The sequence below is a fragment of the Trichechus manatus genome, unplaced genomic scaffold (genome assembly GCF_000243295.1).
Source record: "Trichechus manatus latirostris isolate Lorelei unplaced genomic scaffold, TriManLat1.0 scaffold00019, whole genome shotgun sequence".
In the NCBI taxonomy this organism is placed as follows: domain Eukaryota; kingdom Metazoa; phylum Chordata; class Mammalia; order Sirenia; family Trichechidae; genus Trichechus; species Trichechus manatus.
This window is the reverse complement of record NW_004443955.1, coordinates 11,837,771-11,855,379: the sequence shown is the minus strand read 5'-3', so window position 1 is coordinate 11,855,379 and position 17,609 is coordinate 11,837,771. Positions and strand designations below refer to the sequence as shown.

General features: G+C 45.0%; 1 protein-coding gene across 1 annotated transcript; it reads right to left on the bottom strand.

Moving 5' to 3' along the window:
- Positions 1–4,696: 4,696 nt before the first annotated feature.
- SELENOS (selenoprotein S) lies at positions 4,697–15,905 on the bottom strand. Its single transcript, XM_004372644.2, has 6 exons — positions 15,770–15,905; positions 14,970–15,104; positions 12,482–12,588; positions 7,427–7,516; positions 7,247–7,325; positions 4,697–5,366 (listed from the first exon to the last, which is right to left on the bottom strand). Exons 1-6 carry the CDS (start codon positions 15,843–15,845, stop codon positions 5,284–5,286), a joined length of 570 nt encoding a protein of 189 aa, XP_004372701.1. The 5' UTR covers positions 15,846–15,905; the 3' UTR covers positions 4,697–5,283.
- Positions 15,906–17,609: the final 1,704 nt, after the last annotated feature.

The following is a 17,609-nucleotide window of genomic DNA, read 5'->3' as shown; positions in this document are numbered from 1 at the left end:
GGAAGGCAGTGTGCTGTCACAGTATAGGGAGAGCAACTAGGGTCACATAACAATGTATGTATAAATTTTTGTATGAGAGACTAACTTGAATTGTAAACTTTCACTTAAAGCACAATTTAAAAAAAAAAAAGTTCTATGTCTGAAACTTGTCTTAAACTTTAATACTAGGATAAACATTCTCTCCCCAAAGAGTCTGACGTGCTTTCCTTTTTCTAGTAATGACAAGGAATCAACTTGTGGCTCCCTTTCTGCCTTGGCTGCTCAGAAACTCAGAAGCAGATTCAAGGCTCAATTACAGGAACTGCATTAGGCCTTGGGCTTGCACAGCTGCTTTGCCTCCTTTCCTTGTCCTTGTGTTTTATTACTCTTACTAACCTCTCTGAGCATATATCTTTTATTGTAAGCCACCTGAGAGCCCGAGCAATTGCAGCACACGGTACACAACTCAACATCTGGGCTCCCTGCTGGGTCACCACTGGGTGGTCTGTGTGCCTCCATTGAAGGCTCCAGCTCTATTCTCACAGCTCTGGTAACTCCTTCCTCCCTTGCTTCCTCAGGCCTAGAGGAGGTAATGTCTCCCTAGCGTTGCTAGCCTTGGGGTCTGCACCATCCATTCTTCATTTCCCTAAGCCCTGCCAACACCTTTGTAAGCAGTGCCTTTATTAAATGCTCATCCATTACCCCATTCATATGTACCATCTGTTTCTACCCAGGACCCTGGCTGAATGAAGCCAGAAGCTGCACCCTCAAAATAGGATTAGGGAATTGGGTTGCTCAGGCATTTAAGGTGTGAGCAATTGGGCACTGGTGATCAGGGCATGCAGTAGCATCACGCTTATTCAAAGTCTCACTGGGAGCTGGTGATCGTGTGTCCAGCCATGACACAGGAGAGGAACATGGACCAGAGAGCCCAGCAATGGGAAATCAAATGGCTATGAAACAGTCACAGTGGCAACAAGAGTGATTGTAAAGACTGTGGGGTCAACTGGCTGCGTCTGATGGCCCTCCAGTGTGTACACAGTGGAAAGGACAAAGGGCAGGTAGTTACTGGCAAGGCAGAACATAGTGGAAGATGAGAAAGCCCTGATGGAATTCACCATCCCTGCAGTTGCAGGCAAGAAATAGGTAAGCCAAGTCGTGGCCTGACTGTAAGGGCTGCAATCAGTGGAGCCAATTAAATATTCAACCCTGTCCCATCTCTTATGCTAAGGGCACTAGAAGAAGTGGGACCCTGAGGTACAGGCTGACCAGAGGAGGCTGAGAACTGTGAACCTCCAAATCCCTGGTCTCTGTTCCAGCCAGCCTCCTCCTGCATGTACACATTTTAGTTCATGCATTTGGAGCAGCTGTGCACAAGCTGATGCTGTTTCTCCACAGAACTCACCTCAACACTCTTCATTACCTGTAGGCCCCAGAGTTTGATCCCAACATAGCTGAGATGGAAAGTACAAGGCCGGCTGGGAGAGGACACAGCTATTCAGTGCAAGCGTGGTAGGACCTCACCCATCCATACTGGCAGGAGTCTGGGGAGAATGCATGGTGGTACACTCCAACGGTGTCAGGAGGGGGAATTATAAGCCTTGCTTGAATCAAACTTACTGAAATTCAAGAATTCAGTACCTGGAGCACCTGGGATGGTGTTCATCTCTGCTAGGCTGGCCACGTGAAGCCTGGAGGCAACGTGGCCTACAGCCAACATCCCGAGAGGCTGACCTATATGGACTACACACCTGGGCTCCCTGCAGCTTGGATGGGTCAGCCTCTCGAGGCAGAACAGGGGAGAGTGGACAAGGAGGGGCAGACAGAAGAGACCAAGCACAGATCATCACCACTGACCTGTCCTTTGGGTGAAAATTTGTTTCCACACAAGGACACAGATGATCGCCAGCTCCCACATCCTCGGTGTGATGTCACGTCAGTCTTACTCCCATTGGTCACAGTGGTGTTTTCAGGAATGCCCTTTGTACTGCTGTGGGCTATCTTTGGAGGGAATCTTTCAGGGGTGGATGAGCAAGTTGCACAAAGTACATCCATGCAACATTTGTGTCTTCTAGGTCTTTGGACTATACTCTCTAATGTCAGGGAAATTCTAGTTCAACCATGTTGACTGTAGGTCACATTGAGTCCAGGCTCCAGTTAACCAGCTCAGCAGATGTTAGTGCCACTCCCAGGTGCTGCAGCTTCCAGCTGGGTTCAGCCAATGGGAGGCACTGGCAGATCAGTGGGTGGGAGGAGGAGTAAGGTCAGAGTATTTATTCTGGCTGCTACCTGCTGGGTCACTGTGAGTTGGCATTCTCTCTACTGAAGGTCTGTCTCTGTCATACAGCTCCTCTCTACAGCTTCTGACACCTTCAGGCTTGGGGGTGGGTGGGTAACATTAATTGTTCCCCAGTGTTGCTAGCCCCCAGTATCCAACCATCCTTTGTTGGTTTCCCTCAACCCCTTGGTAAATAGCTCAGTTAACCAATTTGAGTGTGCCATGTTGCCTGCTAAAACACTGACTGATACAGGTCATTTCCTAGGATCCTTTGGGGACAGGACATAGAGTATTTGTAGAACACGATTTTCACATTTATGAGGCAATTCTCTTGACTGTAAATCTTGAAGATGATCCTTGAAGATCAAGTGGCGCAGCCTTGATCAGGACTGGAGATTCCACAAGCTGCATGAGTACACCTAACAAGACCCGTGAGGATTTCCAATACTTCTACTGCGAATAGCCAGTTTCTTCCCCTCCCTGTATCTACATCCTTGCAATGTGACTTCATAGTTCCTTCTGTTGAGAGGTGGAGACTTCATCCTGTGACTCTGGGTGGCCTTATATGTTTTGCTTTGGCCAGGGGGCAGTACCAAAATGTGAAGCACGCAGAGACTTGAAAAGTTTTGGTACGTTGTCCTTGGAATCGAACCACCATGTGAACAAGCCTAGGCTAGCCTGCTGAAGGTTGAGAAACGCATGGTCTGGCCGACTGCCATACCTAAGTGAGGCCATTTGGGTCCAGCCAGCCTCCAGCTGACCATGGACACGTGAGTGAGGCAGCCAAGATCAAGCCAAGCCCAGCTCAATAGACTCTTGAAACAAATGGCTCTCTGAAGCTATTAAGTTCAGAGTGGTCTGGCTCACTGGAAAAGCTAGCGGATGCATCTTCCAAATCATAGGTCACACTGGGCAAACTCATTTTTCTTGCACTTTCTGAAAACCACCCCTACTTTTATGACAGAGTTTGCAGACTCCACAGCACACAACAGGTTGTTATGATGGTGGGGAGAGGAAGCCTGAAATGACCTGAGAGGAGACTGGAATGGATGCTGTAAAGTGAAAGGTCTTACTCTATAGCAACACTTGCAGAAATTTACTCCTAAAACTGGGCTTGTGGCATTGTATTCTCTCTTCCCATGATGCTAAAAATGTATCAAAGGGCCAGTAAAATTTCCTAATGCACTTGCTAAAGTCTCCATTTTCACACTACCACGTAGACTCTAAGGAAGATGAAGCAATTGAGTATTACATCCGGAACTGGTACTAAAGCTGAACACTACAAAGACTCCTGGTTTGTGAAGGTCATTTCATCTCTAAATTATTTCCTAACGCTTCCAACTAACAGTTGAGAACCATTTATCGCAAACGTCCAGCTACAGAGAACGTATCAAACTAAAGAATTACTAACAAGTTTCTTAGGTCCCACAAGGAAATCTCTAGGGGTTAACAACAAAGCTAGATGAAAAATTTTAGTCCAACTCTCAAACTTTCTAAATTGTGAATCTTCCATGTTGGCGGAGAGCCATCCAGTTAAACTGGAAACTGGAGACGTGTTCAAGCGCTTTCCCAAAGCCCCTGAGACCCACTTGTGTTTTCACTGACCCCTCTTTTGCCTGGAAGCCCAACTCCCTCCACAGACAAAATTCCACTCAAATCTCTCAAGACTCAAATACTTAGTCTTCGCTATTCCAACCTATGCGTGATTACACTGCTGTTCAAGTGTCCTGTTTCTGCTCCCCACAACTCTCCCCCACAGTCCCCTACAAAGGTTTAAAGCCTCGTAAGATCAGACTGGATTTTTTCCTTTGTGTAGTATACTGCCAAAGACGACAACCACAGACTATCCCACACGTCAGATACACAATAAATGTTGACTAATTTACATATGAGACCATTTCAGATATCCTTCCAACTAATTAATCTGGAGGTTAATATTTGTCCCTTCTGATCTCTATGGCAGAGGTCAGTAAACTATAGCCTAAAGGCCAAATCCAGCTTGTAAGCTGAACTTTTTTTTTTTTAAACAATCCTTAAGAAATATAAAAACCTAAGAATATGTGGCAGAGAGACTATAGGTGTCTTGCAAAGTCTAAAATGTTTACCATCTGGCCCTTTAGGAAACAAGCTGGCCAGCCTCTGTGAGAGCCTCAACAAGAACGTAATGAGTCCAGGTGCAAAGGGGAAGGGAGGCTGGAGCTCTCAGGAACCTCGTCAGGGACCTATGAATCAGCTCTCAGCAAGGAGCCGTTGCTTCATCCTGGTAATGGAGCAACTAACTGTAAGCGCCTGATTTTGGCCCAGACCTTGTAGATGAGCCCCAAGGAGTCTGCCAACTTTCAAGATCATGGTAACTGTCTGTCACTTGCCATTCTCATTTCTGGTGAGGAATAACAAGTAGAGAAGTAAGTAATAATAACTGAAAGTTGTGAACGATAAAAGCAGTTTAATGTTTGATAGACAAATTCAAGTTCAGAAAGAAATTTCCTCAAATTTCACAAAGATGCTAAAAACGTTATTTGCAATTTAATATTTACAGTGTCTTTTTTACAAAGTTCTGTACATAAAAATAAATATACAGAAACAAACCCTATCAATTGTCTATTATCAGTAATCCTCACTGGTGGGTTCACCATTTAGAAGGAAGACATCATTCAACGCAACCTGTCACAGAGACTGTTCTAGCAGCAAGGATTTTTACTTTAGAAGATCATCAGTAGGCCTATCTTCTCAAGATTATTCATCAAATCATCTGGAGGCCTTTACAGACCAGCTAGCAATTCACCTGGGAATCAACGGAAGCAGTCACCATCATTAAGTGCGGTGTGACCACTGGCCTAACGCCTAGGGGCATTGTCCATACCTTCTGCTAACTTAAACCCCTAAATATGCAGACACAGGGAAGAACAGAAATAACCTCCATCTCTCCGTGGCTAGTCACTGTGAAAAGTGTGCGTAAGGCAATTGACTTGAGGGTTCAGGGCTCATCTTGCTAATGTCAGACGACACTAACAAGACTCTTAGCCTCATCCACCGGATGACGACGGTCCTCGGCGCCCAGGCCTCCAGGAGCACGTGCCACCTCCTTCACCAGATAGAGGGTTATAACCTGGGGTGACAGAAAGCAAGCGTTTAGCTACAGTGAAAAACTGGGAACGTTTTATACCAAAAATAAACTTAAGAGTTGGACATGCAAAGCACTGTAAAGATATGGATTCTATTTTCGAGGAAGTTTTCACAAAATGTTTAGTTACCATATGAAAAAAAAAAATTTATATAGTGAGTGCAATCTGAATTGATATCAGTGGGAAGAAAACAAGCTGTTCAGCTTCTTGGTCCTAACTTCCCAAAACACACAAAAACACACACTGAAAAAATTTGCCATAAGATCTCTGAAAATGGCGCAATTTAAGTACATGAGGACTCCTATCGAAGTGCTTAATAATACAGAGACATTTAAATAAAGGCAGTTCAAGCTACAAAATGTTTAAAAAAAAAAAACACAGAATATAACTTCCCACTTCTAGCACGATCCTAACGAGGTGATCTACATTCTTCCCACCCCGTCATAAGCTTCCCAAAGCGGTCAATGGGCATTTGGGGACTTGGATGAGTGCTCAGGCTCTAGTTTGCCAGACCTTAAATGGGGCCTAGGGTTGCATGACTTGTGGGAACTTTGGGCAGTAACTCCCTGTGCCTCAGTTTCCTTATTTGTAAAACCAAGCAAGTCTCAGCCTGTCTCAGGACTGTGGTGAACACTGAAAGAGGGTGTACACACACGCCTGGTAGGCCCTCCATTTTCCACAGTCTGCACACCTCTCCTAGGTTTCACCACTGGTTGCCTTAAAAATTGACTTCCAGCAAGGGAAGGTTTTTAGAATACGGTTTCTTTCAGAATCCTCATTCTCCTACAGCAAGGCTGCTTTGCTTTCTGACGCAAAGGGAATTAGAGCTCAGCATTGAAAACTGGTCAGTCTGCGTCCACGATGCCTTAGAGCCCCCGTCCACGTTTTGTCAGGTGAGTCTGCCCTAAGATGGCTCTCTAAGATGTTATCCAGGGGTCCACACCTCTGCCTCTGCAGTGTCTCCCCCAGAAACACCCTCTCCTCAGTGGAGAACGCTGCCTCCACAGTGTCTCCCCCAGAAACACCCTCTCCTCAGTGGAGAATAAAAAGGCTTCGCCTAGATTGGTTCTTATACAAAGTGTCCTTGAATTACTCCAGTCTCTGCATTCTCCTTCCTCAGGATTAACTTGGAACTCCTGGCCAGAATCATACACCAAACACCAAACCCACTGCCATCGAGTAGACTCTGACTCATAGCAACCCTGTAAGACAGAGGGTTTCCAGGGCCGTAATGCTTATGGAAGCAGACTGCCACATCTTCCTCCCACAGAGTGGCTGGAGAAACTGCTAACCTTCGGTTGGCAGCCAAGCACTTTAAACACTGTGCCACCAGGGTTCCTTCAAATCATAAACGATTACTTTTTTCATTTGCGTGTGATCCAATCCTCCCAAAGGTATTCACAAACTCTCCCAGATGGGATGAAGACAGCCTTGCCAGCATACCACCTGGGGGGCCTGCACACAGACAAAGCTCAGAGGGAGCACTGGCCCACTTGTCCTTGACAAAATTGTTTGCAGAAAATAAGAAAGCTGTGACGGAAAAGACACAACACACTGTGTTCTAACCTCTTGACACTCATCTGCAAAATGGGCACACTATCCTTATCCTACTGACCTCTCAGCTTACACTGCCATCGTGCGATCAAGTGAGAACAGGGAAGTACAAACCCAACCACTCACGGACGGCCTGTGTACCTCGTAGGGGCTTTACATCTGTTTCCTTTACTTAATCGTCACAGTCCTAAATTTAGGATTAGTCTCAATTTACAGACAACAAACAAACAGAATCTAGTCTTCTAAAGTTAAGTATACCCCATAATTGCTGTTCAGAACCCTTTCACATTAGGAGTCACTTGGCACTTACCACCTCTCCGCAACGGCTTTCTGTCAGGTTGACGTTTCGGGGGAACCGATGAAGTAGAAGACCCAGGGTTGTCTTCTTCCTGTTAGAACACACACAGGCTTAACAATCATTTAAAAACATTCTACCAGAAAAATCTTCATCTGCTTGACAATTGTCAAACAGGACCGAGCCCACAGGCACCTGCAGCTTTCTGGCATTTCCTCTGTAGCTTTTTCCTTCTTGCATGCTGTCCCACATTTCAATCTTCTGTCGTCTTTTCTCTTCTTCAAGCTGCGAAAAAATTGCACATGGTACACAATGAACTCATACAGCTGCCATCTTCCTCAAAGAAAATGCTAGTTTTGACAATTTAAATGTCCTTCTAAACAAATCTTCACCTGCATGTTCCTCAGTTAATAACTCTTGTGAACTGGTGGTGTGAGTTTAACTGCTAACAGAACCTTATTTTGTATACTGCTAACGAAAGCAAAGTGTCATGGAAAGAACAGACTTAGTTTTTCTGAAAAGTCACCCCAGGAGAGAGGCTAGGACTCTTCCCATAGAGACATGTTTGGTAATGTAGAACAACTCTGCCTTGAAACGAGTGGGCATGGCTATCAGCCCCCTTTGTGGATACCTGGCTGTGCCACCTGGGGAGTCACTGAACCCCTCTGCTGCTCAGGGCTGTGAGAACCAGATGAGAACAGATTTCAGAGTACTTTCAAAAGTCATGTTCTGTGGAAAATTAAGGGAAAAGTAATCTCAGCAGAAAATCATGTCCAACCATGAGTTCTCGAGAAACCTTGTAATCACACACTGAAGATATTACCAAAATGGGAAGGAAACACCATTCACTGTCCTTTGCTTCTGCTCCTAACTCTGGAATAACAGTGCTCCTCCCAGGAACCAAGTACCACTCACAGTTCACTTAACTTTCTGTTTCCAGTGGAATTGAAACCCCAAATGCAGTTCTTTCTGGGTCCAGTTAAACCACGGCGTCACAGGATATGTGGGAAGATGCTTTAAAAAGCACACATCGAGAAAATCCCTCCATGGCTTTTGGGGTTCACTGTTGTCAAACCCAAATACCTGTCACCTCATGCCTCCACTGTCTTCCAGTAAATGAGGTCAAGGATGAAAACATCTAGACATGAAAATTGCCCTACACTTCTAGCTAACTATCAAGAACATCAGAACAGACCCACAGCTGACAAGTTCTGAGTCCATAAACACGAGATTTGATTTAACCATGAGTCAGGCAGACCCAAGTTCATCAGTTTATTATTTTTCTAAGTACATGAGACGGAACCACATGTGCTGGATCATTCTGAATCTGAACAAAGGCTTTTTATCCCTCTCTCAATATCAGGAGGCTCACATCATCTGAAAAAGTGATTATTTAAGTTGCTGTCAATAAACTGTACACCTGTAAAAAGGTGAACTGGCTAAAGCTGTGTGATAAATATATTTACAACAATGACAAAAAAAAAAAAAAGGGTAGCTGCTGAGGCTGCTTATGTACAACCAAACACCTCATGGGACTTGGTTTCTTGGTTTGGAGGTGTAGGGTCATGGTTTCATGAAACCATCACCTCTTGAATGCTTCTGTTCTCCCTCCTAGTTTGCTGCCTAGTGACTGGGGTCTTAAGAGCTTGTAAGTGGCCATCCAAGGCACAACAATTGGTTCCTATCCACCTGGAGCAATAAAGGAAGAAGAAGAGTCAGGAATAGAAGGAGGATATGGAATGTGTGGCTAGTTGCCTCCATGAACAACTGCTGCCTTCTTCATGAGACCGGAAGAACTGGATGGTGCCCAGCTACCATTACTGAACATTTTGATCAAAGATTCCATAGACGAATCCGTATCAAAAGAGGGAAAATACAGAACAGAATTCCAAATTCTCACTTACTCCAGATTCTCTGGAGTCATGGAGGCTGGATAAACCCCGGAAACTATTGCCCTGAGATAATCATTAAACCTTAAACCAAAAATATCCCGAGGTCATTTTAAAACCAAACGATAGTTTAGCTTAACTAGTAAAAATGTTCTGCCTTGAGCGTTATGCTCTTTTAAGAACTATCTATATGTGATTAAATTGACAACAGCAACTCAAAAGATAGGAAACTTAGGGGGCAGTAAGTTCATGTTAATGAGGGAGGAACAACTCAGAAAAGGAGAGTGAGGATGGTTGCACAACTAGAAGAATGCAATCAATGTCTCTGAATTGTACATGTAGACACTGTTGAATTGGTGTAGGTTTTGCTGTGTATATTCTCAACAACAACAAAATAAATAAAATTTGGGAAAAAAGTGATTGTTTAAAAGATATTTTCAGCCTGGCTACCACCGATGACCGCCATGACAGGGAACACAACAGAGAGTCCCTGACGGAGCAGGAGAAAAGTGGGGTGCAGAACTCAAATTCTAGTAAAAAGATCAGACTTAACAGTCTGAGACTGGAGGAACCCCAGAAAGCACAGTCCCTGCACTCTCTGTCAACACAGAACTAAAACCATTCCTGCAGCCAACTCTCTAGACAAAGATTAGACAGGACTATGGGACATAAAATGATACTCGTGAAGAGTGTGCTGCTTAGCTCAAGTAGATACATGAGACTAAATGGGCAGGTCCTGTCCAGAGGTGAGATGAGAAGGCAGAGAGGGTCAGCAGCTGATTGAATGGACACAGGAAATCAGGGTGGAAAAGAGAAGTGTGCTGTCACAGTATAGGGAGAGGAATTAGGGTCACATAACAATGTATGCATAAATTTTTGTATGAGAGACTAACCTGAATTGTAAACCTTCACTTAAAGTACACAAGTAAAATAAAGATGTTGTCACCTACATAAGCAAGCTGAATAAACCATTACACTATTTTACTAATATGAAAAAACTTAGACCCTGAAGCCACTCAATTCCGACACATGAAAGGAACTCAACTTACTATGACTCCAGAAATAACATTAGGAGTTAGAAATCAGCAAAGAAAACAACTAAAACAGAATGGCTCAAAAAAGGCATATGATGCCGTTTGTATAAAAAGGATACATGCACGAGTGTATCTATGGGTAAAATACATATAAAAAAACCCCTAAGAAACTTCCTTGGGGTGGGGTGGGGAGAAGGCGGGCAGAGACAACCTTCATGGTATAGTTTTTATCATAAATGTTTTTCTGCCACGTGCTTGATAAAAAAAATTAAATAAAGAAGTAATAGGAATGTGCTAGCAGATTTTAAGTTAACGTTGTTAGTGAGTCAGCCCCCGACTCAGGCACGACGGAAGGAGATGATGCCGGTTCTGAGCCATGATTAGTTGCAGATCAGACCATTGTGATCCATATCGTTTTCATTGGCTGATTTTTGGAAGTAGATCACCAGGCCTTTCCTCCTAGTCCATTTTAGTCCGGAGGCTTTGCTGAAAGCTGTTAGCATCACTGCTATGATAGCAAGCCTCCACTGACAGACGGGTAGTGGCTGCACATGAGGTACACTGTCCAGGAATCAGACCTGGGTCTCCTGCACGGAAGCGAGAATTCTAGCACTGAACCACCTCTACCCTCAGATTTTAGGTCAAGTGTTTTTATTTCAGTGAAAGATGGGTGTTATGGATTAAACTGTGTCCTCTCCTCAAAATATGTGCTGGAATCCTAACCCCAGTACCTATTCCCTTTGGGAATAGAGTTCTTCCCCAAAGTTCTAACCCCAGTATCTATTTCCGCTGGGAAGAGAGTTCTTTGTTATGTTAATAGCCCACATCACTGAAGGTGTATCCTAAACCCAATCACTTCAGAGTTCTCAGGAGCAGCAGAGCAGCACAGACAGATACAATCAAGCCCAAACAGCCAAGAAAATAAATGCCACATGAAGATCACCAAGGAACTGAGGAAGCCAGGGCTACAGAAGCAGAAAGAGGTAAGGACCTTCCTCCAGAGCCCACAGGGAGATCCTTCCCCTAGAGCTGGTGCCCTGAATTCAGACTTCTAGCCTCCTAACTGTGAGAAAATACATTTCTGTTCTTTAAAGCCAGCCACTTGTTGTATTTGTGTTACAGCAGCTCTAGAAAACTAAGACAACGGGATGTTAATAGTTGTGAACACTGAGGAAGGCTGCTGGAACAGGGTGACCAAGGACAGTGGCTGTGGTCTCACAGTGTCCTGTTTCCTGCGGGCTCCAGCCAAGCTGGGCAGACCAGCCCCTGCGAGGATGATGATGTAGAAACCATGAAAGCAACCACCAGCGCAGAAAGACACATTACTCAGCAAACTCCAGAGGCACACGCAAGACAAACGTGGACCATATTCTCCTGCTGCCTTACAGCTGGCAGAGGACTCCTTCTGAGGAGACGAAGAGGCGCCAGCCACATATAGACTGAAACCAGACAGCAGAGTTGACACTTAGCAGCTGTGGGTGACATGGATCAGGTCACAGTGGGGGAGTGAGCTAGCCCCGGTGAAGAGAAGCACATCCCTCAGGTCAACCTGAGAGGCATCCTTGGCTCTTCCTCCCCTCCTCTAACCCCTGCCCCCAGCCAGGCCACGTGCTTTTTAAGAAAACTTTCCAAACTCTACCTGCTACTCTCCATTTTATTTTTATACTATACCCTCAACTGATCCCATCACCGCCCTCCCCTCTCTCTTTCAATTCACAGCCCCGGTCTTGGTGAGACACAGAGCTTAAAGCAGATAAAGCAGCAAGAAGCCAAATATGTATTCTGGGTGTCTGACAGCATGAGACCTAGACATAAAATTCTGCTGGGGGAGATACAGCTATAAGGGAACCACTAAAAAGCAAAAACAGAAACAAAAGGCACCTTTCCTTACTTGATTTTTCCCACTGGAACAGTAAAAAACTCCACAAAGGAAACATGCTGACTAATATTAAAGGAAGTGGAAATAATTACCCAACGAGCTGTTCCCAATACACGCCCTAACGGTCCCATGTGTGCAGAGGCACACACATACACTCACATACACACACCCACACCTGCTCCCAGTCACTCCATGTTCTCTGCACCGTTTACTGTATCATAGTCACACATGTATCCTTCCCTGAGGACAGCATATTTTTCTCAGTATCACTTTTACATAGTAGGTACTGAAACACTTGTTGAATCTAATGGGATAGGGCCCTGTCCTAGTATCTTATAATTAACCAGAGGTGCACGCGCACACACACACACACACACACACACACATTCTTACCCACTAACGCTTCTACTTCTTAAGACCACTTCTGCAAACTAAAACCGGTTCATACCTGTCTTAGCTTTTCCTTATACTTTTCAGCCTGTGCATTTAATTCTTCTTGCATTTTCAAACGAGCAGCTGCTAAAGCTTCTTGTTGTTTAACAACAATATCAGGTTCTAAAATGCCAGAAAAAATTCCGATAAAGCACCTTGTATAGTAATAAAAAAAGATTCTTGAGAGTCTGTATTATTAAAAGTATGATAAAGAAAAGACATGATAGGTAGATGATTCTACATGAATAATTCTACCCCCTCTGCAGATATTTTACTACTTAAGGGGGCAAGGGACTAGCCCATAGCCATCATTCTTGGCCCTAGCTAAGCATCTGCATCACCAGAAACATGTTAAAAAAAAACAGATTTCTGGGCTCCCCCAAGCGATTCCAACAGAAAATCTGGGATAACGCCCCTGTGACTGAAATGGAAGTAGCCCAATGGCCACATTGTGATTCCATCCCACAACCCAGATACCTCATTAACACCCACAGTCTCTAGGCTGACCAGAATTCCAGAAAACAACTAAGAACAGTTCAAAGTTTTCTGGACAGTTATTCATCAGTTAATTAGCCCACACCTACATCAGAGAAAGATAAGGATTCTTAGGTATTTTATCCATTTTTCTATAGAGAAGGAAGAAAAATCCTTCTAGCTAGCACTAAGAATAAACACGAGTGCCCCAGATTTAACTATGTTTTTATCTGGTTTGTAAAACTAAGCAGAATTACTATGCATCCCTGTAAAGTTCTCCATCTGTTCATTTTTCTGTCTGCTTTATTAAGGACCAATGAGGGGCAACTGAGAAGCCCTGGTGACACAGTGGTTAAAGCACTTGGCTGCTAACCAAAAGGTCGGTGGTTCATGGAGGAAAAATGGGGCAGTCTGCTTCCGTAAAGATTTACAACCTTGGAAACCCTATGGGGCAGTTCTACTCTGTCCTACAGGGTTGCTATGAGTTTGGTTTGGTTTTGGAGGGGCAACTACACAGTGACTAATTTTTTAAACAAGGAAACCAACTAGAACTTATATAATCACATCAGTATTCTCCAAAGTATAGATCATCATTATCTGCAGACAACTAGTACTGGAAAAAGGCCACTTAACTGATCAGGGACCAAAATATCACAACCAAAGTAGCACATGCGTATCCGTGTGTGTGTGGTGGTAGAGATGACTGGAATTTTATCTTCAAAAACAAAATAAAATGATACAAACGAACATTTTGTTACCATGTGTAATTGTTGGGTCATTCTTAAGAATAAAATCAACCAAGTATAGATTTTTTTTAACCTAATTTTTTGAACAAAATTGCACAGCGGCATAATTTACTTTTTGCAGTGCTTCATACATATATTTTTTGCAATAGTCAAGGGCTTCATCAATTTTGCCGGAAAACCTCTCTTAATCAATAATTCTCTTTTGAAGTACCCATTCTATCATCATCACTGCAAAGTTCCTCTCCAGTTGTTAGCTGGTCTCATTCTGCCAGAACTTCATCTGAAGAGATGGTTGTAGCAAGTGGCTGGAGCGGTTCTCCAGCCCCACTGGCATCTACTTCGTGAAATCCTGCATTTTCTGCAAGACAGACAACTGTACTTTGCAGTTCGTTGTTGGATGTACAGCCAACAAAGACTCAGAGAAGGGAGAGACGATGGGGTTTCATGGGAGACAGGGGTGTGTCTGAGTGAACAGATTTTCTAAGTCTTTCCATTAATGACTATGTTTGTGTTATGACATTTGCTTTCCTACCCAACCTTAGTAACCATAGGGACTCAGATGAATGAAGACTTATATTTGCTTTATTATGCTGCTATTCTCAAAACAGTTAACATTTCTTCTGGATGTGTCCTCAGAAACTGTAGCTTCTATTTAGTGAAAAGGCTACACTTTCAGAGAGAATGAGTTTTTTGAAACAGCTGAATGTGATTTGGAAATCAGGTCTGGTGAGTCAGTAAAAATCAAAACGAGGATACAGAGAACTAAGGCTGAGTTTCTTATGACTCACACTGCACTGCTTCTAGAGATAACTCAAGTTAGGCTGACCCACAGTACAGACAAGTGGGACGTTTTCATTTTAATCCCTCCTATAAATGAAAAGGAGCCCTGGTGGTGCAGTGGTTAAGAGCTTGGCTGCTAACCAAAAGGTCAACAGTTCAAATCCACCAGGCACTCCTTGGAAACCCTGTGGGGCAGTTCTACTCTGTCCTGTAGGGTCGATGTGAGTCAGAAGCACTCCAGGGCAAGGGGTTTTGCTTTATAAATGAAAAAACCACTCAACAAGATCCGCAGTGAGTGCTACCTACACACCATTAGGCAGGTTTTTCATCTCATTAAAATCTCTCAAATTAAAAAATAAAAATCAATTTCAAAAGCATAAAATGATTTCTCTCCACACAAATTAGAATCACGTGCTTCTCATTCTTAACAACAAACTAACTTTTAAATATTAAAAGAATTAGGTGTCTGGAACACCGCCTTCCTGTCTATTCCCAGGCACTAACCCATCGCAGCCGCGGCTCGGTCCAGGTGCCTCTGCCTCAAGGCCCTCAGGCGGGCGGAAAGCTTCTGAATGACCACGAAGAGAAGAATACCAATGAGGACGATGTACCAGCCATAGGTGGCCAGCAGGGAGCCCACTGAAAAGAAGAAAAATTTTCAAGAGGCTAAAAAAAATGACACTACCAGTTGACTTTTCCATAAAATTCAACAAAGATAAAACAAGCCTAGCTCCCGCCCTCAACCCATTCACATTCTCGCTGCGATGGCCTCCTAAGTGGACAGTTAAAATAGGAAGAAATGCAACAATTCAGGGGTTACTGAGAAGGGACATGTCAACATTTGGGGAACCGGGGGGAGGATGTAGGGCACAGCAGCTTGAAGGATGAAGAGAAGTTTATCTGACAGAGGAAGGCAAAAATCTTTCGATCTAAAGAACCACATACAGAAAGCGGTGGGTGTGGGGGACCGATACGACGCCGGTGTTAGGAGTGTGTGTGGGTGGATGGGTGGTGGCTGGAGGCCGCGGAGCTTAGGAGGCAAACGCCAAGGGCCGGGGGACCCCAGTAACTGAAACCCGGAAGGTTTTGCTCCGCACAAAGTAAAGGATCCACCCAGGGAAGTGCGGTGCCGGATGGCCCGCAGCCCGGGACCGGTCTGAGGCGCCCACGCCCGGCCCAGCCGCCGCCGGGCGCTCCCCGAGCCCGGCCCGGCGCGCAGCGGGGAGGACGACCCACCGAACATGGCGGCGCGCCGGGAAAGCCGGGCGGCGCAAGCCCCTTACACGCCGTCCGCGGCAACTTACCCGTGACGTGCAAGAAGCGCAACCCCTCAGTCTCCAGGGCCGGCCGCGCGGACAGCTGCTCCTCGTCCCGTTCCATGGCTGTGGCCGCCGCCGCTGGGACGGCCGCGTCGCCTAGATCCCCCTACCTTCCGGCCTGCCCCAACGTACACGTGGCGCTCCCGGACACGGCGTTGGCTCAGCCAATCGCCGCTCGACCCGGCTCTGAGGCTCGGCCTATCGCAGAGGGGGTGCGCCCGGTGGGCGGGGAAGCCGGGAGGGGGCGAAGAAAGGAGCCGCGCGAGACCGCGGCGGAGAACTTCCCCCCACAGCAGGGTCTTGGCTGGTGCGCGGGGGCTCTGTTAGTTTTCACAGCTGGCGTGAGTGAGGTCCGATGCCGTGGCCTCTTTTTACTGACTTTTTACCCCTTTTTTACTGATTGGACACTGAGGCGAAGAGGTTATGGCCACCTAGATACAGGATGTGTGCCCACAGCCTGGCTCTGGGCCCATTGTGCAACAGGGCTCAGCTGGTTGGCCGCTCCCAGGCATTGAAGCCAACGTCTGGCCCCAGAATAGTATGAAAGATGAAATTCGTGCAGCCGCCTCCTCCTGCTGCCGGTGTTAACCTTTCAGGCTAAGAAAGTGCCCGCTGATCCTCAAGGTTCTCGTCCCCTCCAAAATCAAAACTTCTTGGGAAAGAATAATCACAGTAAAGGCTCCAACATATAGAACCTTACTGTAGGGTCGCTATGAGTCGGAATCGACTCGACGGCAACCGGTTTGGGTTTTCTTTTTTTTTTTTAATGTGTCACAAGATGTTGTCACAGAGTTGTTTATAACTTTGCTGGCTGTTTCTTCCACCTTCCTCCATTCCTCTGTGAGGCCTACCTCAACCACCGGATTTGAAATTGCCAACGGTCCCTCTTTTCAACCCCCTGATCTTGCTCTTTTTTCATCCCTCTTCTGTAGCACTGTCACCTTCTAACATAAAACCTGTTTAGTCTGCTTGCTGTGCTTAGTGTTTATTGCCTGTCTCTCCTACCTGTAGAAGGAAAGCACCTGGAGGGAAAGGTGTGTTTGCGCACTGATATAACTCAAGCTCCCAGAGCAATGCCTGACACGGAGCAAAGACTCAATGATAATTGTTGAGTGAATGAAGGTAAAAATTAAGAAGCAGACTTAATATGCAGCAACAGTGGAATGATTTTTTATATTGAGGCTTAGTTATTACATTTTTATGTGCTGTAGTTTATTAAATATGTCATTTTATAAAGAAAGTAATTTTTTTTTAAATTGGTAAATAATACAGATAGGAAGTGCAACATAGCAACTCAGAGGGGGAGGGCTGGAAGGACTAGAAAGCTTCATGGAAAACCAGAAGCTTCAACCGGACCTGAAGGAAGAGTGGGGCATATATGGTGGCAGAAAAGGACATTTTCTGCTTGTCCTCAAATACACATTGAGTGAGGGTGAACCCTCAAGACTGTCAAAGCAAAAACCCATTGCTATCGAATTGATTCCAACTCACAGTGACCCAACAGGACAGAGTAGAACTGCCCCCATAGGGTTTACAAGGAGCAGCTGGTGGATTCGAACTGCTGGCCTTTCGGTTAATAGCCAAACACTCAACTGCACCACTAGGGCTCCAAATATTTGAGACAGGACTTCTCCAGAAAAATCTATGACAGCAACTGGAAAAACATACTCTCTTTCCCTATAATTTTATTTACAAATTAGGTTAATATTTGACCTCGAGGTGTTTTGAGGGAAGCACTTGAAGTGAACAAATCTAGCTGTGTCTCAAAAGAAGAGTTGAGAATTAGGAATAACAAAGTGGAAAAATAGTGAGCAATTCCTGTCAC

Excerpts from the sequence above, each read along its gene's own strand:
- SELENOS (XM_004372644.2), bottom strand. The coding sequence starts at position 15,845 with ATGGAACGGGACGAGGAGCAGCTGTCCGCGCGGCCGGCCCTGGAGACT. Across the intron at positions 15,105-15,769 it reads GCGCTTCTTGCACGTCACGG|TGGGCTCCCTGCTGGCCACC; the intron begins GTAAGTTGCCGC and ends TCTTCTTTTCAG. Across the intron at positions 12,589-14,969 it reads CCGAGCCGCGGCTGCGATGG|AACCTGATATTGTTGTTAAA; the intron begins GTTAGTGCCTGG and ends CTGGCATTTTAG.